The sequence below is a fragment of the Muntiacus reevesi genome, chromosome 3, assembly GCF_963930625.1.
Source record: "Muntiacus reevesi chromosome 3, mMunRee1.1, whole genome shotgun sequence".
Lineage (NCBI taxonomy): Eukaryota > Metazoa > Chordata > Mammalia > Artiodactyla > Cervidae > Muntiacus > Muntiacus reevesi.
In genome coordinates this window covers 73,956,512-73,980,480 of record NC_089251.1, presented here as the reverse complement: position 1 = coordinate 73,980,480, position 23,969 = coordinate 73,956,512, and the positions used below count along the sequence as shown (strand labels likewise).

At 44.0% G+C, this 23,969-nt stretch overlaps 1 protein-coding gene and 1 non-coding gene across 2 annotated transcripts; one reads left to right on the top strand and one right to left on the bottom strand.

Annotated features, from left to right (window-relative positions):
• ATP6V1E2 (ATPase H+ transporting V1 subunit E2) lies at positions 1 to 23,877 on the bottom strand. The gene is made up of 2 exons (XM_065929339.1): positions 23,841 to 23,877; positions 1 to 785 (listed from the first exon to the last, which is right to left on the bottom strand). Exon 2 carries the CDS (start codon positions 679 to 681, stop codon positions 1 to 3), a length of 681 nt encoding a protein of 226 aa, XP_065785411.1. The 5' UTR covers positions 682 to 785; positions 23,841 to 23,877.
• TRNAG-UCC (transfer RNA glycine (anticodon UCC)) lies at positions 18,029 to 18,101 on the top strand. Its single transcript has one exon. It is a non-coding gene; the product is annotated as a tRNA-Gly (tRNA).
• Positions 23,878 to 23,969: the final 92 nt, after the last annotated feature.

Here is a 23,969-nt window from a genome sequence, read left to right as displayed (position 1 = left end):
TTATACAAAAAACTTCCTGCTGTCATTGGCTCCAAACAAGGCCTTTCGGATTTCTGGCATCTTTTGCTGGGCTAAGAGATCCAGTCGGCTTTCCAGAGTATTAGAAACCATTATCCTCTGATCGCTACTGTAGACCTCCACACCTCCAATTGTGTCTGTAGCCAGTTGCACCTCTTTGTCAACTTGCACTTCCACACATCTGTGGGAGACTGTGGTGTACTGGGGGACGGCTCTCTGCACTGCAGCCTCCACCAGGAGGTGGTCCTGTGGCTTGCAGCGTACAATCATCACAGGCTCCAGCAGTCGGAGCAGACCCTGGAGCACTAGTTTATCCAGGAGCCCCTGGTAAAATTGTCGGTCTGTCACCATCCGGCTGAGTCTCAGCTTTGCATCATTCAGCAACTCTGAGATGAGGTCATTTCGGGCTCGCAGGACATTCAGCCTTGCCTGATTCCTCAAGGCAGACATCTGGATTTTCTTCTGCTGCTCTATCTGCTTCTCTTTCTTCTCATAATACTCTATAATCTTCAGTCGTTGGGTTTGCACAAGGCGTCCTTTCTCAATGTTGAACTCTTCCTCAGCCTTGGCATCTATTTCTTCTGCCTTCTCATTGGCTTCCTGCTCAATGAAAGCCATCATGTGCTTAATCTGCTTTTGCACATCGAAATCACTCAGGGCCATGGCTGCTCCTGGAAAGGGAGGTAAGTGGGAGAACTGGTGGACCCTCTGGCTTCTCTGACTTTGGGCAGAATTTCAGGTGTGTTTCCGGAGCTCCACTTTCTGAGCTGTGGAGTGTATGAGGGGAGGAAGGATAGAATTAGGATCCGAGGGGAGGAAGGATAGATTTAGGGTCCAAAGGGAAGGATCACGGAGACCATTTATTCACAACTCATTTCACAGATGAGGAAACTGAAGTTCAGACAGGGAAAGCAACTTGTCTAAGGTCATACCCTAGTAGAATCAGACTCAAACTTGGGTTCCCAGAGTTCTATTTCTACTACACTCACCACCTTTTTGTCATCAAATAATATGAGATGATCAAGACAAAAGATTTCTAGCCAGCAATGGCTCAATCACAGATAACAAGTGGAGAGAATGGAAAGGTCAAATTAATACAAAAATGGAAAGTGTAGGCCCATTTCAGGTTGGTGAGGGCTGGGGCAGTCATAAGAAACTTGTGGTTAAACAGGATTCAATCCAGGAAGGTTGCCTAGAAAAAGAAATATCTTTTGTGCCTCAAATGATACGAAGAGACACAATACTTGTGGGCAGATGGTGGCATCCTGGAGAGAAGTGGAGGTGGGAGAGCTTGATGGTAATCCTTTAACTGGAAGTGGTTTCCAAACCTAGATGTACATATAAATCACCTGTGGACCTTTCAGGAATACAGCTTTTCAGGTCCCACTCCAGAATACTGAATTAGAATCTCTGCCAGTAGGATCTGGGTGGGAATCCGTATCTTTAAGTCTCTCTGGGCCCTCCTACACTGCTGGTGGGACTGTAAATCAGTGCAGTCACTGAGGAGAACAGTATGGAGGTTCTTAAAAAAACTTGAGTTGCCAGATGATCCAGCAATCCCACTCCTGGGCATACATCCAAATAAAACTGTAATGTGAAAAGATACCTGCAACTCTATGTTCATTTCAGCATTATTCACAAAAGCCAAGACATGGAAACAATCTAAATGTCCATGAACAGATGCATGGAAAAAAGATGTGGTACATATATATTCACACACACATATATACAATGGAATATTAGTCATATAAAAGAATGAAATAATGCCATTTGCAGCTATATGGATGGACTTAGAAATTATCATGCTAAGCAAAGTAAGTCAGAAAGAGAAAGACAAATATCATATATATAACTTATCTGTGGAATCTAAAATATGACACAAATGAACATATCTACAAAAAAGAAACAAACTCACAGACAAACTTGTTTCTCTAGAACAAACTTGTGGCTGCTAAGGTGGATGGGACGCAGGAGAGGGCTGGATTGGGAGTTTGGGACTAGCAGATGCAAACTATTATATATAGCATGGTTAAACAACAAGGTCCTATTGTATAGCATAGGCAACTATATTCAATATTCTGTAATAACCCATAATGGAAAAGAAAAAAAAAGACTCTCTGGGATGCTTAATGAGCCCAAGCAAATGATACATGAAAATTTTAAAATGACATATGAAAAAATAAGACTAGCAATAAAGAGCCAGAAAATATTAAAAAGAACCTAACAGAAAATTTGAAGCTAAAGAATATAATAGCTGAATTGTAAAATTCACTAGAGGTGTTCAACAACAGACTTGATTATGGAGGAGAAATAATCAACCAATTCAAAGATAGGCCATTTGAAATTATCCATTATGGTTGGAGAAGCAAATATTTTTTTAAGTGAAGAAAATCTAGGGACATATGGAACACCATCAAATGGATTAATATATGCACTGTGGAAGTCCCAGAAGGTGAGGATAAAGAAAGAAAGGAGCAGAAAGCTTATCTGAAGAAAGAATGATTCCAAACTCCCCAAGTCTAAGGAAGGCAATGGACATCCAGATTCACAAACAAAACTGACAAAGTAACCAAATCATGTCTCTAAAACAAATCAGTGAAACACGGAGACAGCAAGAGAGGGACAAAAAATGCTAGAAGACAGACAGAAAACAATGAACAAACTGGCCATAGCACATCTTTCTTTTATAAGCAATTATTTTAAATGTAAATAGATTAAACTCCATAATCAAAAGCTATAGAGTGGCTAAATGAAATTAAAAACAAAACAGGATCCAATCATATGCTGTCTACAAGAGACTCACTTTAAGAACACACATAGACTGTGAAACACATATCCTTTCACTTTCAAGTGAAAAGATAGAGAAAGATAGTCTATGCAAATGGTATCCAAAAGAGAGCAGGAATGGCCGTACTTAAGTTACATAAAATACACTTCATGTAAAAAACTGTCATAAGAGTAAAAGAAAGACATTTTATAATAATAAAAGTCAATTCAACAAGAAGGTATAATAACTATAAATAGATATGCACCCAACATCAGACTACCCAAATACACGAAGTAAACATTGACAGGACTGAAGAGCAACAGACGGAAACACAATAATAGTAAGAGAGTTCAATATCCCATTTTCAATAATGAATAAAATATCCAGAGAGAAGATCAACAAGGAAACAGAGGACTTTAACAATGATATAGATCAAACAGACCTGACAGACATACCAAAATATTCCACGAACAGCAGCAAAATACACACTTTTCTCAAGCACAATTTTAACATTCTCCAGCATAGATTACATGTTAGGTCACAAACCAAGTCTTAACAAAGTGAAAAAGACTGAAATCATACCAAGCATCTTTTCTGACCACAATGGAATGAAACTAGAAATCAGTAGCAGAAGGAAAAATGGACATTTCACAAATATGTGGAAATTAAAATGCCCTTGAACAACCAATAGCTCAAAGAAGACATCAAAAGGGAAATTAGAAAATATCTTGAGACAAACAAAAATGAAATACAACATACCAAAACTTGGGATGTAGCAAAGAAGCGTAGCAAAGTGTTGAGAAAGAAGTTTATAGTGTTACAAGCCTACAATTAAAAAGAAGAAAGGACTGCCCTAGTGGTCCAATGGTTAAGAAACTGCCTGTCAATGCAGGAGACACAGGTTTAATCGCTGGTTCAGGAAGATTCCACATGCCTCAGGACGACTCAGGCTGGTGCACCACAACTACTGAAGTCTACACTCTCTGGAGACTGTGCTCCACAGCCAGAGAAGCCAACACAATGAGACGCCTGCACACTGCAACTAGAGAAAAGCCTGCTCGCAGCAACAAAGACCCAGCACAGCCAAAAATAAAATGAATATTTTTTTAAAAAAGAAGGAAAATTTCAAATAAGCAGCCTAATTTTATACATTTAAGGAACTAGGAAGACAAAAACTAAGCCCAAAGTTAGCAGAAGGAAATAATAAAAATTAGGGCAAAAATAAATGAAATAGAAAAATGGGGGGGGGGTGGAATCAATAAAACTAAGAGCTTTTGAAATGATAAAACTGACAACCTTTAGTTAGACTAAGAAAAAAAGAGAAGACTCAAATAAAATAAAAAATGAAAGAGGAGACATTACTAGTGGTGCCACAGAAATGAAAAGGATTATAAGAGATTACTATGAACAACCATATACCAACAAATTGGAAAACCTAAAAGAAATGGATAAATTCCAAGATACATACAACCTACCAAGACTAAATATAAATAGAAAATCTGAACATAGCTATAACAAGGAGACTGAATCAGTAATCAAAACCTCCCAATGAAAAAACCCCAGGACCAGATAACTTCAAAGGAGAACCCTACAAAAAAAAAAAAATTAAAAAATTAATGTCAACTCCTTGCAAACTTTCCCAAAAAATGGAAGAGGAGGGAACAGCTCCAAATTCACTTTAAGAAGTCAGCATTTTTTCTTGGACTCCAAAACCACTGCAGACAGTGACTGCAACCATGAAATTAAAAGATGCTTGCTCCTAGGAAGAAAAGCTATGACAAACCTAGACAGCATATTAAAAAGCACTTTGCCAACAAAGGTTCATATAGTCAAAGCTATGGCTTTTCCAGTAGTCATGTATGGATGTGAGAGCTGAACCATCATAAAGAAAGCTGAGCACCAAACAATTGATGCTTTTGAACTATGGCGTTAGAGAAGACTCTTGAGAGTCCCTTGGACTGCAAGGAGATCCAACCAGTCAATCCTAAAGGAAATCAACCCTGAATATTCATTGGAAGGACTGAAGCTGAAGCTCCAATACTTTTGGCCACCTGATGAGAAGAACTGACTCACTGGAAAAGACCCTGAAGGTGGGAAAGATTGAAGGCAGGAGGAGAAGGGGATGACAGAGGATGAGATGGTTGAATGGCATCACTGACTCAAGGGATATGAGTTTGAGCAAGCTTGGGGAGATGGTGAAGGACAGAGAAGTCTGGTGTGCTGCAGTCCATGGGGTCACAAAGTGTTGGACATGACTGAGCAACTGAACAACAATAATTACCCTGATAACAAAGCCAAAGACACTACAAGAAAAGAAAACTGAAGCCCAATATCCTTGATGAACACAGATGTAAAAATCCTCAACAAAATATTAGCAAACTAAATTCAAGAGCACGTTAGAAGAATTATACACTATGATCAAGTGGAATTTATTCCTAGAATGCAAGGATGGTTCAACATATAAAAATCAATGATCATACAAATGATCATTCAACATGCAAAAATCAATCAGTGCAATATACCACATTAATGGAATGAAAAATAAAATCATATGATCATTTCAATAGATGCAGAAAAGGCATTTGAGAAAGTTAGACACCCTTTCATGATAAAAAAACAACCAGCAAAGTAGGAATAGAATGAAATTACCTCAATATAATGCAGGTCATATATGAAACGTGCACAACTAACATCATTCACTTGGCTTCCCAGGTGGCGCTAGTGGTAAAGAACCTGCCTGTAATGCAGGGGACATAATGGACATGAGTTCAATCCCTGGGTTGGGAAAATCCCCTGGAGAAGGAAATGGCAACCCATTCCAATATTCTTGCCTAGAGAATCCCATGGACAGAGAAGCCTGGAGGGCTACGGTTCATGGGGTCGCAAAGAGTCGGGTACGACTGAATCGACTTAGCATACAGCATCATTCATACTCAACAGTGAAAAACTGAAAGCTATTTTTCTAACATCAGGAATAAGGCAAGGATGCCCACTCTTGCCACTTTTATTCAACACAGAACTGGAAGTCCTAGTTACAGCAATTAGACAAGAGAAAGACATCAAAATTGGAAACATATAAGGTCAACATACAAAAATCTATAATTTTTTTAATATATTTTTTATAATATTTTATTTTTATTTTTTTTATAAATTTTTTAAATAATTTGTTTCTATAATATTAAAATGAATAATCCAAAAAGAAAATTAAAAAAACAATTCCAATTACAATGTCATCAAAAAGAACAAAATACCGTGACTAAATTAAACCAAAGAAGCTAAACACTTGAACACTAAATCTACAAATTACTGTTGGAAGAATTTAATGACACAAATAAATGGAAAGATAACCTATGTTCATTAGAAGACTTAATACTGTTCATACTACTAAAATCGATCTACAAATTCAATGCGATCTCTATCAAATGCCCAATGGCATTTTTTTAAGAAATAGAAAAAACAACCCTAAAATTAATATGAAACCACAAGGAATCTTTCATAGCAAAAACAGTCTTGAAAGAGAACAAAGCTGGAGGCTTCACACCCCTAACTTCAAAATATATTACGAACCTATAGTATTCAAAACAGTATAGTACTGATAGAGACACCAATATAACAGGATACAGATCCTAGAAATAAACCCACACAAGAACAATAAAAATGATCTTCAACAAGGGTGCCATGACTACACAATGGGGAAAGGACAATCTCTTTAACAAATGGTACTAGGAAAACTAAATATCCTCAGGCAAAAGAATTAAATTGGACCCTTATCTTAAACAGAAATCAACTCAAAATGGATTAAAGAATCCCATATAATCCAACAATTTCACGACTGGATATTTACCCAAAAGAATTGAAAACAGGATCTCAAAAGAGATATTTGCATTCCCATGTTACTGGAGATTTACTCACAATAACCAAGAGGTAGAAGCAACTTAAATGTCTATTGATGATTGGATGGATAAAGGAAATGTTGTATATACATTCAATGAAATATTATTTTGCCTTAATATGACAAGGAAATTCTGTTATGCTATATCATAGATGAACCTTGAGGACATTAATATGCAATGTGAAACAAGTCAGTCACAGGAAAAATACTACATGATTACACTTAAATGAGGTATCTTAAGTAATCGAATTCATAGAAGCAGAAAGTATAATAATGGTTTCCAGGGGCTAGGTGGAGGGGAATTAGGAAGTTACTGTTTAATGGGTATAGAGTTTCATTCATGCAAGATGAAAAAGTCCTAGAAATCGGCTAAACAATGCGTATATAGCTAGTATTGTACTGTACACTTAAGTTTTTTGTTAAGAGGGTAGACTTTATGTTACCTGTTTTTTTTTTTTTAATTGAAAGAAAAAAATAAAAGAATGCTGTCCCAGAAAGATGTACCACTCACCAAGTTTGTTGGAAAAACACACCCATGTTTGTGATAAAGACCAAGACTTTGGGTTCAACTTTGCAAACTGTCATCGGAAGTTAAAATGAAAATAATTTAGCCCATCCATTCTCCATTATTTTAGGATGTAATTTTCCTTAAACTGTGCTTTTGTAAACAGAGAAAAACATTCTCTGTTCCTAAATAAGACAAGTCCATTAAATTTTTTTTTTAAGGTTCTCTGGGTAACCCTGCTGATCATCAGCTTTGAGAGCCACTGTGAATGAAAGACAGAGAGCGGGAGATGCAGGAAGTCACAGGTTAAGTGTGTAGAGGAAAAAATGTACCAGACAAATCCTTACCAGCTCCCCTGCCAAGGGCCAGCCTTTCTCTGGCGCCGGGCGTCTGCAGGCAGAATGTGGAACTTGGAACACCCACTGGAACCTGGCACTGTTGCTTCCTTCTTTCTGCAGACGACCCTCTCAGTCTGACCTGGCAGCTCGGATCTTCAGAGCCAGGCTGTCACTGGAGAAGGCGAGCCAAGCCAGCCAAAAGGAGGCCAAGAGGAATTTCCTTGGCACACAGGCCTGGGCTGGGGGCTGCGCTTGCACGCCCAGAATCTCAATTAAGTTAGCACACGGTGGGCTTCAACTCTGGGGTGGGGGGTGCTCACCTTAACCAAACCATCAGAAACAGATACGTGTGTGAACCCAGGCAGCCAGTTTACTAATTTACTAATGAAAAATACAGCCGTCAAGCTGGCAGGTCATGGCCCTCTTTCTCTGCATGTGAGTCACATGGGAACAAATGCAAAAGTTGTCTAGTGAGAAACCAGGGCAAACAAAATGTGCCAGATGGTCTCTAAGAGCGGCACAGTGGCCACAGGCGCTGGCATGCTCCTGTCCACAAGCGAGGACATCCTCTCCAAGTCCAGACAGGGCTTAAAGGGGGCATCACTGGCTTCCGAGTATGGGCTCTGGAGTAAGATTGCTGGAATTGAGATCCTAGTTCCGCACTTAACATTTGTATGACTTTGGGGAAACAGCTCATGCCTTGAAGGCTCAGTTTCCTCATCTGTATAATGGAAATAATAATAGCATGCACATCATAGGATTACCGTGAGGCTTAAATGAAAGAAGTGAGTGTTTAGCATAATGCTAAGTGCACGGTTAATCGTCATGCTTGGTAGTTACCGTCGTCATCAGCATCACTATTACTACTGCTACCACTTTATAACTAGCTATTCTCCTCTGCTTTAAGCCTCATCATCGTCACTCTGTGTATGTACAGAGTACTTACGACTGCTTTGATTTCCATTCTCAAAAGTAAGTAGAAACACATCCTAGTCTTGCTTCCTTGTATTAAACTTAGTAGCCCTGCAAGAAGCTTGAGAACCTCCCAGCACTTCATGGCATAAAATTCACCCATGGTCTCAGGTGGCCAGCCATATCCTTGATGATGGGAGGCAAAGTCCTGGAATTTCAGGGCTCTTGGGCTGGGGGTGAGGTGGAGTCATTTCACAGCCTGTAACAGTCCCTGAAACTGCAGTCCTGAGTTCTCATACCTCCTCTGGGACTCCCACTTCTAATCAGTTTCTCAGTGCTGGGACTTGAAAGCAGCTGCAGGGTGGGGCAGGGCTGGAAGTCAGGGATTGAGCAAGTGTCTCCACAGGAACGCGGCTGCCCGTATAATGCATCTGGCTGATGTAACTTCCAGTCTGTCTGGGATGGGGATTATGAACTCACATGAGCCTGTGGCTCAAACAAAACAATGAAAAGGAGCTAAGAAATATGAAACATACATGTCTGCTCTTGCACAGGACTCTCCTGTCCCACGAGGCAGGCTTGCACTGTAAGTGGCATCTGTCCTGCCCATGCTTGGTAGGGGACAGCACCTAGAGCTCTCAAGGCAGTCTTACTCCCATAAACTATTCAATACTGAGGTCTCTTCACTGCCCCCCCGCCCCCAGACACAGCAGGCTCAGCCCTATCTAACTCATGTAGCTTGTGACCACACAGTTCCCTCAGCTAAAAAGCCTTTCTCTGCTTCTCTCAACTTAACTAAATCACATCTACATCTTTGGCCCAGTGTGAGTCCCACTACCTCCTTGACCTCTGGACTCCTCCTCAAAATGACAGCATGGCCTATTTTCCAGATATAATTCACAGTCTTCTGATGCTCCAGTTACCTTGCTTCCTCCAGGAAATTCCTTGAGGACAAAAATCTCCTTCTCTAGCAGGGGTTGGATGCAGACAGGCACTCGTTAAACATGAATTGATTGGATTAAAGGCTTGAGGCTGGGGTGGGGGGAGTGCTTTTTTTTTCTTAATCGTGAATTATAACACACATTCAGAAAAGTATATAGCTTAATGAATTATTATGAGGCAAACATGCAGTAACCAGCACCCAGGTCAAGCACAAGGACGTTACCAGCACCCCCAGAAACCCCTCCTTATGACCTTGGGGAAGAAGACATTTCAAAACTGATGATTTTGTATTCATAGGCATAGGAGATGTTCTTAGAGGACGTGTGGGCTTGGAAATTTCTCTTCGCCAGTCCTCACCTACAGGAGCCTGTGTGCACCTTGGAGAATCCTCCTCACCACGAGAGGGAGGAGGGGAGATAGGCATGCTTGGGGGGGGCCAAATGTGTCTGTCAACCCGCAGCCCTGTCCAGACCCTGATCCCACTGTTCCTCATTCCAGTTGGGATTTGTAAGTCTGAGGGGTCATGTGTCCAGGTCTGGGCTCCCTGGCTTAAAGACAAGCAGCATCAAATCAGGGCCTCCAGACACTTAGAGATGACAGAGTGAGCAAGGGGAGGGTGCATGGGGCAACTTGCAGGGCCCAGGAAGTGGGTGAGGAAATTTAGAAAAATAAGGACTTCTTGCGGGGGGCGGGGGGGGGGGGGCGGTTAAAATACTTAATGTGTGGAAAGGGGGTGTCCCTTTTTCTGTCTTTGGACAAATATTTGCTGATCATCTACTACATGCCAGGCACTACGTAGGCACTAGAGACAGAGAACAAGCAAACACCAGCCCTGCCTCCCAAGCCCATGATGTCATGGGGGGGACCAACAGGTCAACAGGAAGTCACACTACAGGGTGGCCTGTGAGCAATCAGCAGCTCCAAGACAGCTAGGTGAGGACTTCGCTGGTGGTCCACTGGCTAAGACTCCAAGCTCCCAATGCAGGGGGCCAGGGTTCGATCCCAGACCAGGGAACTAGATCCTATACACTGCAATTAAAGATCCCACATGCCACAGCTAAGACCTGACATGGCCAAATAAATATATAGCAAAAATTAAAAAACAAAAAAGGCTAAGCAAATGAAGGGATCCAATGCCTAAACGCCCCCTCCCAAGTTCACCATGGGCTCTTCTATAATAAATTGCTCTGCAACCATTAAACTATGTAGTGGGTGGTTTGAGACACATCATTAGTGACAACAAATGCTTTAGGTGAAGGTCACTTCCCTGGTAGCTCAATTGGTAAAGAATCCACTTGCAATGTAAGAGACCCAGGTTCTATCTCTGGGTCGGGAAGATGCCCTGGAGAAGCCATTCCAGTATTCTTGCCTGGAGAACCCCATGGACAGAGGAACATGGCAGGCTACAGTCCATGGGGTGGCAAGAGTCACACACAACTTAGTGACAAAACCATCACCACCACTTGGAAAAGGTAGCAAGTTGGTAGTTTTCATGAAGGAGGGTTTTCCAAATAGATAAGAATCAATCAAGTTGTTAGGGGCACCTGACTCGAAGCAATGCCTTGGGCTTTCCAGAAGGACTCTGGCTCAGAAACATGGAAAGGTACCTGGACCCAACATAGGAAGGAATAAGAGAAAGGAGAAGACACAGGCTGAGTGACTGCAGACTTCAGTAGAGGTAGTGGTCTTCTGGGCAAAGGGTCAACCTAGGAGGGAGAAGCACAGATGGGCATTGAAGGACAGATACTTTGGAGAAGCAGGAAGAGAAAGTGAGAGTGTTTAGACAGGGAGAACGCTGTGGGCAGAGGCACTGTGCTGGGAGTGTGTAGGAGGTCTGAGCGCAGAGAACAGATTGGATCAGCAGCAGCAGACAGGCCTCCAGTGGCAGTGGGAGTGAGCGATGTCTAGAAAGTCGGAGCTCAGTTGGGGAAGATTTGAAATGTCAGACTGAGGGCTGGGACATGAGGCTAAGGAGACCCATTATGGGTTTTGAGTAGGGATGTAACTTGGCCAAACCCGAGTTTAGAAAGATTAGCCTGGTGGTGGTGAAAGCTGGAGAGTCTGGCTTTAGGTAAATGCCAGGTCGAGACTGCATGGATGAGGGCTTAGACAAGAACATGAGAACAGAGGCTTGGGGTGGAAGGAGATGTGGTACAAGAGCTGGCAGGTTTGAAGACTCAGGGTCTGGCCCCGGCAGCTCCTGCCGAAGCTCCACCCACAGGGCTGAGCTGCTCAACTCAGTGTGAAGATGTGGAAAAGCAGGTGTGAAGCACCCTGCTCCTTCCAGAGCCAGCTGGGGGTAGAGAAAGCCACAGCCAGAATTTGTTCATTTGGTTTGGAATTAAAGGAGAGGAATTAAAAGACCCGTCCCCCCCGAGAGGAAATCAGAAGTGTCCACAAAGCTTTATCTCTGCTTCAGTTGCTGATAACTAAGGGGACACATGCAGTTTTAATCAAAGAACTCCATCCCAGAGGCAAAGCAGGCTGTGGTTGGGACCGGAGAAAGCTAGTGCCCACAAGAGGCAGGCAGGTAACATAAAGGAGAGACCCAGGTAGGGTCAGAGATATTTCTTCCCCAAATAATGTACCTTAAGAATTTACAACTTAAGTGTCTCCTTTTCACACATCTGCAGGAAGGTTACTTCAAAGGAGTCACGTTCTCCCCAAGAGCAATGTGCAACAAAGTTGCATGGCTAAAGGTTTTCAGTGGTGGCTCCCCCCACCTCCAAAACAAAACCCTTCCATTTCATCCCTGCCTAAAGGGCCCAGGCTTCTGAGTCTTTTGGAAATGGGGACTTGGGGGCACAAGTTCTCATATTTTAGAGAAGGTGGAAATCCCATTTGAAAAGTAAAATCCTTTTATCCTTTTTCTTTGTCTTATTGTGGTAAAATATACGTAACAAATCTTTGTCATTTTAACCACTAAGTAATGTTCAGTGGCATTAAATACATTCACATTGTTGTGTGACAGACATCACCAATCATCTCCAGAATGCTGTACCCATCAAACACTAACTCCTCATGCCTTCCTCCCACATTTCCTGGCAACCACCACGCTACTTTGAGTTTCTATGCATTTGGCCACCCTCAGTTCAGTTCAGTTCAGTTGCTTAGGCATGTCTGACTCTTTGCAATCCCGTGGACTGCAGCACACCAGGCTTCCCTGTCCATCACCAACTCCCGGAGCATGCTCAAACTCATGTTCATCAAGTTGGTGACGCCATCCAATCATCTCATCCTCGGTCATCCCCTTCTTCTCCTGCCTTCAATCTTTCCCAGCATCAGGATCTTTTCCAAGGAGTCAGTTCTTCACATCAGGTGGCCAAAGTATTGGAGTTTCAGCTTCAGCATCAGTCATTCCAATGAATATTCAGGACTGATTTCCTTTAAGAATGACTGGTTTGATCTCCTTGCAGTCAAAGGGACTCTCAAGAGTCTTCAACATCACAGTTCAAAAGCATCAGTTCTTTGACGCTCATTTTTCTAGAGTTGACCACTTTTGAAACCTCTTGTAAGTGGAATCATTTGTCTTTTGTGACTGGCTTATTTCACTTAGCAAAATGTATTCAAGGTTTATCCATGTTGTTGCACTTGTCAGAATTTCCTTCCTTTGTAAGACTGAATAACATTTCATTGTATGTACCTACCACATTTTGCTCAGTCGTCAGTGGCATTTGGGTTGCATCTACCTTTCTGCTATTATGAATAACATTCCTCTGAGTGTGGGTGTACAAATATCTGTTCCAGTCGTTGCCTTCAATTATTATAGGTATTTACCTAGAAAGGGAGTTGCTAGATCACATGGCAATGCTCTACTCTTTAGAGGAAACTGTGCCGTTTTCTACAATGGCTCCAGCATTTTATATTCCCACCAGCAATGCAACAAGGGTTTCAACTTCCCCACATCATCACCAGTATTTGTTATTTTCTGTGTTTTTGACAAAAGTCTTCCTAATGGTTGTGAGGTGGTACTCATTGTAGTTTTGATTTGCATTTTCCTAATGATTAGTGGTGTTGAACATCTTTTCATGTGTTTATTGGGCATTTGTGTATTGTCTTTGGATTAATGTCTATTCAGGCCCATTTTAGAAACCAGGTTGTTTTTGTTGTTTAGTTGTAGGAGTTCTTATCACTTTGTGGTCCTGAGCACTCCAGCTGCCAGTCAGGTAGCCAGCCAGCCAGCAAACAAAGCTCCTAGATAGGGTTTTTCAAAGTGTGGGCTGTGAGACCAAAAGGAATAGAAAATCCAAAATTCATTACAGGTAGTGAGCTTAAGTGTGGTCTGTCAAATTTTTGTCATATATATGATGCATATGTATTCTGGTGCACAATGAAAATGTATTTGTTAACTGTGACTTAACATACAAAACATCTGAACAACAGTGACCTCCGGACTTTCCTGATGGTCTAGTGGCTAAACTCTGTGCTCCCAACGCAGGGGGACCTGGGTTTGATTCCTGGTCAGGGAACTAGATCCCATATACTGCAACTAAGACCCGGTACAGCCAAATAAATAGTACTTTCAAAAACAAAACAACAACAAAAAACTCTGACCTCAAGTTAATTGAATCCAACCTCCTTAGAAAGCAACCAGTGTTACTCAAGCAGACCCTGGAAATTCTCCCTCAATCGATTTATGAAAGTATTCATCCCCAAAACACATCTCTTCTAGGTGAGGATGGGGGTGGGTGGAAGTGGTCTGAGATTCTGGCTACATGATGTATGAGAAGCATGGTCACTCAGTCATATCCAATTTTTTGTGAGCCCACGTACTATAGCCTGCCAGGCTCCTCTGTCCATTGAATTTTCCAGGCAAGAATGCTGGAGTGGGTTGCCATTTCTTCCTCCAGGGAATCTTTCTGACTCAGGGGTTGAACCTGCATCTCCTGTGTCTTCCTGCATTGGCAGGCAGAGTCTTTATCACTGAGCCACCTGGGAAGCATGAGCAATTTATAAGGCTAATATCCACTGAGCATGCCCCCAGGGACTGGGCGGTCACAGGACACCATGGGATGGTAACTGAGGGTAGGAACCAGGCTGCCCCTGAAGTAAGAGGCCTCTCTCTGCCCTGGATGCCCCTGTGGGCCATAACTGGTGTCATGAGAAGTGCTATGGATGGAGCATCAGAGGTAAAAGATTCAATCCTGATGCCACTCATAGGCTGGGTGATCTGAATAAAGGCTCACAATCTGTTTGAATTCCCTCTGGATAAAGACACAAAGCCTCATCTGTTTACAGAAAGGATGTTAATGAGGAATTCTGTGAAAGCCAAATTCGGTGAGGAGTTACGAAGCTGTGTTAAATGCTAGGTGAACCACAGGTGTTCTCATTCACAAAACACCACGCCAATCATCCTGCCCTTCCCAGAACGTCAAGCTGCCTTGAAGTAGGAGCAGGTCAGCAGTCAGAACTCTAGAAAGCCTCCAGGCAAGTGGAGGGTGGGCTTGAGGTCATCCAGGAGCCCCAGGACACAAGTTTTTCCGGGGGAGCCGGCTGGCCAAGTCTCCAGCTGGTGGGCCACGGTCAGGGACAGCCTAGAAAGAGCAGATGCTCTGCTTGTTTAGGAGCATCAGGAGCAATGTTTGCTACCAGTCCCCAGTTCAGGGGATGCATTCAGATGCCAAATGCTCCTCTAGTACTGACTTAACGCTTGCTGCTATAGGTCCTGACAGGCTTCACCTCTGCTAAGAGACACAGCTCAAGCCCAGAAGCAGGGAAGCTACTGGCTTGCAAGGAAGAGAGTGTATCCACTCAACTGTGTCCCTCACGTTCACAGGGACTTCCATATGACATAGTTGGGAAAAATGCTCTTTCTGACCCCCTCTGTGCTCAGGAATCAACCCTGCATATTCACTGGAAGGACTGATGCTGATGCTGAAGCTAAAGCTCCAAGCCACCTGATGCAAAGAGCTGACTCACTGGAAAAGAGCCTGATGCTAGGAAAGACTGAGGGCAGGAGGAGAAGGAGGCGACAGAGGAAGAGACGGCTGGATGGCATCACCGACTCAATGAACATGAGTTTAACCAAACTCTAGGAGACAGTGAAGGACAGGAAAGCCTGGTGTGCTGCAGTTCATGTGGTCGCAAAGAATCGGACACAACTCAGTGACTGAACAACAACAGAGTCCAGTACATAACATTTAAGCATTATCTGTTGGACTCACAGACAAATGGATGGATAGTGAGGAAAGAGTCTTCTGTATAGACTGTCACAATCCTAGGAATCTGCAGCTCTTTTTCAGATGGAGGAGAGAGGAATGTGAAGAGGTGCTGCAGTGGTTGCCCCGGGGAGACACCTCCTCCTGTTTCATCCACATACTTGGAACATAGAGCTCAATAAGAATTTAACTCCCTGCGGTGTTTCACTCTGTCTGCACACAAGTGGAAACAGTGACAGATTTTATTTTCTTGGGGTCCAAAGTCACTACAGACACGTGACTGCAGCCATGAAATTAAAAGACGCTTGCACCTTGGAAGGAAAGTGATGACAAACCTAGATAGCATACTAAAAAGCAGAGATATCACTTGGCTGAAAAAGGCCCGTATAGTCAAAGCTATACTATTTTCAGTAGTCATGTGAGAGTTGCACCATAAAGAAGGCTGAGTGCTGAAGAACTGATGCTTTCAAACTGTGGTGCTGGAGAAAACTCTTGAGAGCCCTCTGGACAACAAGGAGATCAAACCAATCAATCCTAAAGGAAACCAACACTGACTATTCATTGGAAGGATTGATGCTGAAACTGAAGGTCCAATACTTTGGCCATCTGATTCGAAGAGCTGACTTGTTGGAAAAAGACCCTGATGCTGGGAAATATTGAGGACAGGAGGAGAAGGGAGCAATAGATGATGCGATCGTTGGATGGTATCACCGACTCAGTGGATAAGAGTTTGGGCAAACTCTGGGAGACAGTGAAGGACAGGGAAGTCTGGCATGCTGCAATTCACGGGTTCACAGAGTTGGACACCACTTAGCAACTGAACAACGAGCAACTTAGCATAAGCAACAGACTCAAGAGAATACTCCCTCCTCTCTGGTACTCAGTCTTGAAAAGTCTCCTCAACTCAGCAAGACCACTAAGGTCAGCTTTGGTTCAACTGTGCACTGCGATTCAGAAAATATTTCCAGCAGAAAGGGTAATAGTAGAGTTTCCCTCATTTGTTCCTTTCTTTCAAAAATCACAGTCCTGTGCTACATTCAATATCTGAAAACAGGGATTTGGGTATGGTAGAAGTTGGAATCTCTGCTCACACTGCATGAAGCACATTGAATACAGCAATCCAGTCTTCCAATGTCTTCTCAGGAGGCTGTGGTTGTGAGGAAAAGAAGCTGGACGTGGTTAACAAAACAGAAAAGGAAATTTTAAGGATCATGCATGCCTCACAGGATAGTGAAATGGCAACCCACTCCAGTATTCTTGCCTGGAGAATCCCATGGACGGAGGAGCCTGGTGGGCTACAGTCCAAGGGGTCGCAAAGAGTCGGACACGACTGAGTGACTTAACTTAGAAAAGCTGCTCAGGACTATCTTTACAGGAACCACACCCAACATGTGCCTCTGGACCTGCTCCGATGAGAAAACCACTTCTGGTATTGTTGCTGCCGACAAATTCTAGATAGTGTATACAGTAGTCACTTCTGCACCAGGAACTCAATTACACCACAACCAACACCACCACCCACCCTATGTGCCACTTCCTGTATTCAGCATTGAGTTGTGGACCCAGCACCAAAGCTGCAAGAGTCTGCTCTGTATTTAACTGTAGTCATTCCAGCTCTTGAGTCTGACAAGGAAAGCAAGAGTCTGTAACAGCTTCCACAAGGGTGATCTTTTCCTTCCCACCAAGACTTACAAAGTGGAAGATTCCCCAAATTCAAAATGTGCTTATAACACTCAGTGACCACAGGATCCACTATGGAAAAACAATCATCAACAAACCTTGGATCTTTTTCTGGCACTGTTAGAACTGAAGCCTAGAATAAAATCATTAATTTCATTTCTGGAAGATGGATCTATGATCCAGCCTCCTTTGGACCTTACAGGAGATGGCCACTCCCAGATCATAGAGGTATTCCATACCAGCAGCCTTTAAGAAGTGTCCTTTTCTATGAATCAACAATGGTGGCAATTCCATCTGTTATAATGACTGGTCTCCTGACCTAGGCTGCAGCAAAAGATGGTTAGAAATAAAGATGGAAAAACATTATTAAGGGTGCTTGAGCTAAAATTCTCAGAGGCTGGGATTTACTCCTGAGTTTCTGGCATGTGACGAGCTGGAAAAAAAAAAAAGAGATCAGGATGTATTCTAGAAACATAACTAATGAAACCAAGTGAGCCAGATGTATTGGATTTTTTAAGTCATCCTGATCATCAGGAACCATTGACCTTTAAGAAACTGCTGCAGTGTTTAAGTCATTAACATCTCAGCTAAAAAATTGTATAATACATTACATCTGAGCCCTAAGAGAAAAGGATGCAGATGGGAGGTCTTAGCGGTAGGAAGAAAAAAAGGAGTAGGTATGGCACACAGTGTGATGCTGCAAAGGTGGGCAGGTAGGGTCTGGGAAGCAGGAGAGCCCTGGGGAGTGAAGAGGCGGCAGTCTGAAGAGGGCAAGTATGGAGGAAAGAAGCATAATTGAAGAGCAGAGGAGGGACTTTCTTGGTGGTCCAGTGGCTAAGACTCTGGGCTTCCAATGCAGGGGGCCCGGGTTCAATCCCCGGTCAGGGAACTAGATCCCACATACTGCCAACTAAAGATCCTGAGGGCTGCGACAAAGATCAAAGATCCAGTGTGCTACAACTAAGACCAACTGCAGCCAAATAAATAAAAGAGCAGAAGGGACCAGATAAAAGAATGATTACCATTTTACCTCCTTGCCAATAACTCTAAGAAGGAAGTTTGAAGGGGGAAAGGAGTACCTACTATCAGCCAAGAATTAGGGACTCACACCAAACCTGGATTCATGTACTGACAAATCAACTGACTGAAATTTAAAACAAATCATAGATATGACTTGGATCCTTCTCATCTCCCTCTTCCCTTGAAATTTACTTTTTCTTTATTTCTAGTATAGCTTGGGGAGACCTTGAAACTTTGACTGTTGGCAACAATCCGGAGGTAATAGGTATTATTGGTTGCCTCCCCAGCATATATTATCCCCTATGTCTGCTGTCCACTGTGCAAGAAACAATTGAGGGGGAATAAAACTCTGGCCTTGGGGTGGGCCCTGACAGGCCTAATAAGGATAGTTCCAAGCCCCCGACCCAGCAGTGGTTTCCGGGACAGCCAGTAGCCCAGGCCTAAGGCAATGAGCATCTGACATTCTGATGGCCACCGTGATGAACTCAGCTAATCTGATGAGAGGAAGTCCAAGAATTTTGTGTATTAAGTGAGTCAAGAGAAGCTCTCTCTCCTGCTGGGCAGTGTGGTATATGGGAAGTAATGCCTGGACCTGGTATAACCATTTTGTTTTCAAGAGTGAAAGCAACCTAAGTAGGATGCTGACCCAGAGAGAAGAGAAAAACTGAGAGAAGTGCAGGAAAAAAATAGTTTCAGGGTCGTGATCAAGCCATACTTGAAGCCTGAGCTACTTCTAGTTGTTTCAATCAAAGAAGTCCATACACTCCCTTTCCTGTTGAAACCATTTGGGGTTGACTTTCCTATTACTTGAAGTCCAAAGTGTCATGACACCAAATGATCTACTAGAATCCAGTTGTCCATTTCTGGAGTAAATGTGAAGGGACACGAGCAAAATGACAGAAAGTGAATACATTTTAGAAACTTAAGTGTCCTTCTGGAGTTCTACTCTCAGCTTGGTTTAGGCAGTGGGTCACATATTTAGTCACCAAGAGGAGACTGGTACATTTTGAAAAGTTAGGAAGAAACCTAAAGAAGTAAAGAGGATAAAACAGAGAAGAATTAAAAGGGAGAGAGAGAAGGGATATGTCAATGGAATAGACACCTCAGAGTATCCCAGCCCTTCTCTGTGTTACCAAGCCCTGTGAACTTGGTCATCTAAACATCCTGCTTCCTGTTCATTTTCACAGCCAAGCCTGATCCAGACCTTCATGACCTCTCTCCTCCTTACTTTCTCTGCCTTCACTTGGGTCCCCTCTAAATCCATGTTCTACACCACTCCCAGAGTGATCATCTCAAAAGATAGCTCTAAACTTGTCATTTCCAACTGAAACTTTTGATGCCTCCTTCCTGGGGAACACGGGAAATAGCATGAGCTCAGACCAATCCTTTTGAAAGCTAGCTCTGCCACTTAGCAGCTACGTGACTTTGAGTAAATGTCTTAATTTCTCTGCACATCATTTATCTTGACTGTAGTGATAATACTATCATAGACAAGATTCCTTTAGTTACCAGTGACAGAAAACCAATCTACACCATCTAGGCAAAAAAGAAGGGAGGACTTATTAAGTGACCAACTGAAGCCCAGGAGTTTCAGGGAACAACAGAGTTTCAGGGATACCCAGAATCAGGAACTCACAAATATCCTGTGTCATCCCTGCCACTTTTCAGGGGAATGGGTGGAGAGCATCTCTCTCCATTTGTCTCTCTGTGCGTTGTTGCTTCATTTCCTTGGGTTAACTATTTTGAAACATGAAGCAGGAATGACCCACGACTTTTAGGCTCTTATCTTCCAGTTTAGTTAGTACCAGTTTTGAATCCCAAGTTCAAACTTCTCAAGAAGGGTTCTGGTCATCCCATCTGGTGTCAGGTGCCCAGGACAGGATGTGTGAGAAGAGGGCATCTACCATTTAACCATATGATTGGAACTTCCTTGGTGGTCCAGGGGTTAAGGCTCCCAAGGCAGGGAGCCTGGGTTTGATTGCATGCCACAACTGAAAGATCCTGCATGCTGCAACTAAGACCTGGAGCAGCCAAATAAATCAATAGGTAAATGTTTTCTGAAAGAAAAAGAAAACAAACCACATGCTCACAGAAAGAGCATGTAACACAAGCAAAGGGTGTTGTTTTGGATAGAGAAGCCAATAGGTATTCTCTATGAATTTTATCTTGCATGGTTATTTTGGGGGTGTAATAGGATGACCTATGAAATGAGCAGCAAATACCCAGGACAGTGCCTGGGCACAGTACACAGTGACAGCTCACAGCAAATCCTCCTTTCCTCCCTTCATCACATCCTTACTCCCAGAGCCACTGTTTACCTAGCTAGTTCCTTTGTCTGGATAGCAAGGAGATCAAACCAGTCGATCCTAAAGGAAATCAACCCTGAACATTCATTGGAAGGACTGATGCTGAAGCTGAAGCTCCAATACTTTGGCCACCTGATGCAAAGAAATGACTGATTTGAAAAAGACCCTGAGCCGACTCACTGAAGACAGGAGGAGAAGGGGATGACAGAGGATGAGACGGTTGGATGGCATCACCAACTTGATGAACGTGAGTTTGAGCAAACTCTGGGAGATAATGAAGGACAGAGAAGCCTGGAGTGCTGCAGTCCACAGGGTCGCAAAGAGTCTGACACGACTTAGTGAATAAACAACAATAACAAATAGAAAAAGATGTCCCTCTGTTGGTGGATGCCACCCCACAGGCACAGGTCTGATAAGCAGAAGTTGCCTCTGTGATAAGAAAAAAGTACCCCTTCTTCCCATGTACACAGTCTTAGGCCAGGGTCATGGCTTTGCGGGTATCATGTGGGCCTTTCTGGGTATCATATTTCTCCCTTTGCCTTGTGCAGTGCACAGACTGCCCAGCCCAGGTTGGCCCTGCATGCCCTTAACATGGCATCCAGAAGTCCATGGCCTGGTAGTATCACACAGTTCTCAATTAAACACAAAGCAGTTCTTTCACACCACTAATCCTGCATTCTGTCCACCCTACATGGCTCACCATTCCCAAGAAGTTGTGTGCTGTTCCTTCTTGCTGCTTTTCCCAGGCATTCTTATCTTATCTTACTCCTATTAGCCTATTAAACCCCAGGCCAATGACACCCTTCTGCACACCCAGAGCTAGGTACTAACAGCCTCCCAGCACTTCCCAAAGACTGTTCTTTATTCCCTACCACAGCACTGAACACATTATATAGTACTTATCTATTGAGATCTGTTTGGTTCTTTTAGCTAACCTATCAGTGGGCTGACCTGGGCATCTGGGATAATACTCCCCTCTGCCTCCTACTCCATATACAACTGGTGGAATCAACCCAGAGCTCAAAGTACTCCTGGCAGTCTGTTTTGGCTTTTCTACAGGCCAAAGGGATGAGGTCACCATCATCAGTGAAGTCACCATTGCCTGATTCATCTGACTTCAGTTCCCCACTTGGAATGTCCAGATATTCCCAGAACTTCTCCCAAAGGATCCAGAACCTGGAAACCCTTCCATCTGTCAAGGTTCTGGAGCTAATCATCCAGCTCCCTGGATCCCCAGTAACTATCTGCCCTTCTGAAAAGCAGCAAAAGAACTGAGAGGATGGAGTCTTGAATGGAGGAAGCGTCCATCCTCCCAGTCCTGGGACAGACCTCATTATTCCTCATCAAAGCCTTCCCCATGTCTCTAGCAACTGGCCCAAAGCCTCTACCAGGATCTTTCAGAGCATGTTGTGAAGAGCTCTAGAGCTGTCAAAGGTGAGCCTTGATCACACCCTATGGATGAGCTCACTTTTATAGATGAGAAACCTGAGGGCCCGAGAAGGGGGGTGGCATGCTCAAGGTCACACTGTGAACCACTGTCAGTCATGTCCGACTCATTGCGACCCCACGGACTGCAGCCTGTCAGGCTTCGCTGTTCATCACCAACTCCCGGAGCTTACTCAAACTCATGTCCATTGAGTCCAATCATCTCATCTCTGCTGTCCCCTTCTCCTCTTGCCTTCAGTCTTTCTCAGCATCAGGGTCTTTTCCAGTGAGTCAGGTCTTCACATCGGGTGGCCAAAGTATTGGAGTTTCAGCTTCAGCATCAGTCATTCCAGTGAATATTCAGGGTTGATTTCCTTTAGGATTGACTACTGTCAGAGTTGGAACCAAATGACCTCTCTCGGCTGAGAGTATTCAGTAGCTCCTTAACCTCTCTCAATAGGCTCCTTTCAGAATTCTAGTCCCAGCAAATGCTGCCTGAAGAAGTGGTTCTGCAGGCAAAGGAGGTAAGTCCTCCTTTCTTTCCCTCTAGAAAGAAGTGGCAGAACCAAGATCTGACTTCAAGACACCGAACTGCTTTCTTTAACCCATCATTCAGTACATACAAAGTGTCTTTCAGATTGACTGCATAATTAATCTAAAGCAGCCGGCAATGTAAGTACTCACACTCAGACATGATGCAGGGGTCTGGTGAAACACCCAGTGGGACTCCACAAGGAACTTCTGAAAAGCCAGGATGTCTTTCAGGACAATGGAAATCAGATTTGGGATTTGAGAGTTGAGGTCTCGGAAGCATGGTGTGAGGACATAACTAACTGAGCATTTCCCACGGTGTGTTCCCAGAACCTGAATGCTGGAAAGAGGTGGAGACCTTTGGGATAACGACTTCACCTGTCTGCGTCTCAATTTGCTTACCCACAATCTGAGAGAGATCTCAGGGAGACCGTGTGTTTGACCTCTGCTGTGCCTCTCCACACAGCGTTTTCTGATCCTGTGAACTGATGACAGGAAGCGATTTATCTCGCGTCAGCAAGGGGCGGGAGGGTGTGGTGTCAACGTGGAGTGTATCATCCCCGCCTCCCCTCTCCTCCAAGGCCTAAACTTAGAAGTAGCACTTTTGGCCAGTGAACAGATGGGTGTTTCCAAGCTTCGTCCAGGCGGGAGGGCAGGGGTTGTCGCCTGGCTCACTGGCCAGGTCTTTGAGCTCTGGGGTGTATCACTCCTCAGGGATCCCAACCTAACACCTTCGAGGGATACTGGGACTCTAAAGGGGCCTCAGAGATGTCGCCTCTAGGGGGAGCACGGGTACACCCGCAGCATCCAGAGTCTCCCAGTCTACCTTTTCTGGCTAGTTGGGGGGGTGGAGAGTGCGTCAGTGGTTCAAGATGCTGTAACTCCCTTAGTCACCAGTTTCATAGCAAACGATTCAAGCTCTGATGTGGACAGCATGGGTTGGGTTGGTGGAGGGGAAGGACTGGAAAACAAGCCTCAATGTAGGAGTTCCTACTTTCCAGCTCAGGGACTACAGCCACCCCTCCCCCGTCACCCCCGTGCGCCTGAAAAAAAAATTTTTTTTTCCCAAACTCTCTTGGCCCTTCTTCCTTCCCGATTTCTAGTTCTATTGTGCATTTAGAGGCTAATAGAATGGATCCTGTCTTCCGGGTGGAGTTTAAATATATATGAATAATTTTGCACGACTATTGCGTCATCATAAAAGTCGTCGTGGTCCCCCAAGAGGGCTCCACGTCTTCTCCCAGCTTCGGGGCCTTGGGACGCTTCTGGGCGCTGCGGACACTTTCGCGAGGAGCCCTCGGCTCCGCCCGAGCGCGGGTCTCTCGGTCCCCCTCCCCCAGTCTCACCTTCCTCCCAGCTACGCTGCTCCTCGGCTCCTCCTCCACGCCCCCTCCCCGCAGCCCTCGCGCGGAGCCAAGCTAGGGTGAGCCGGCAGGACAGAGCGGCGGCTGCGGGCGGGGCGCGGGGCTCTGGAG

Excerpts from the sequence above, each read along its gene's own strand:
- ATP6V1E2 (XM_065929339.1), bottom strand. The coding sequence starts at position 681 with ATGGCCCTGAGTGATTTCGATGTGCAAAAGCAGATTAAGCACATGATG.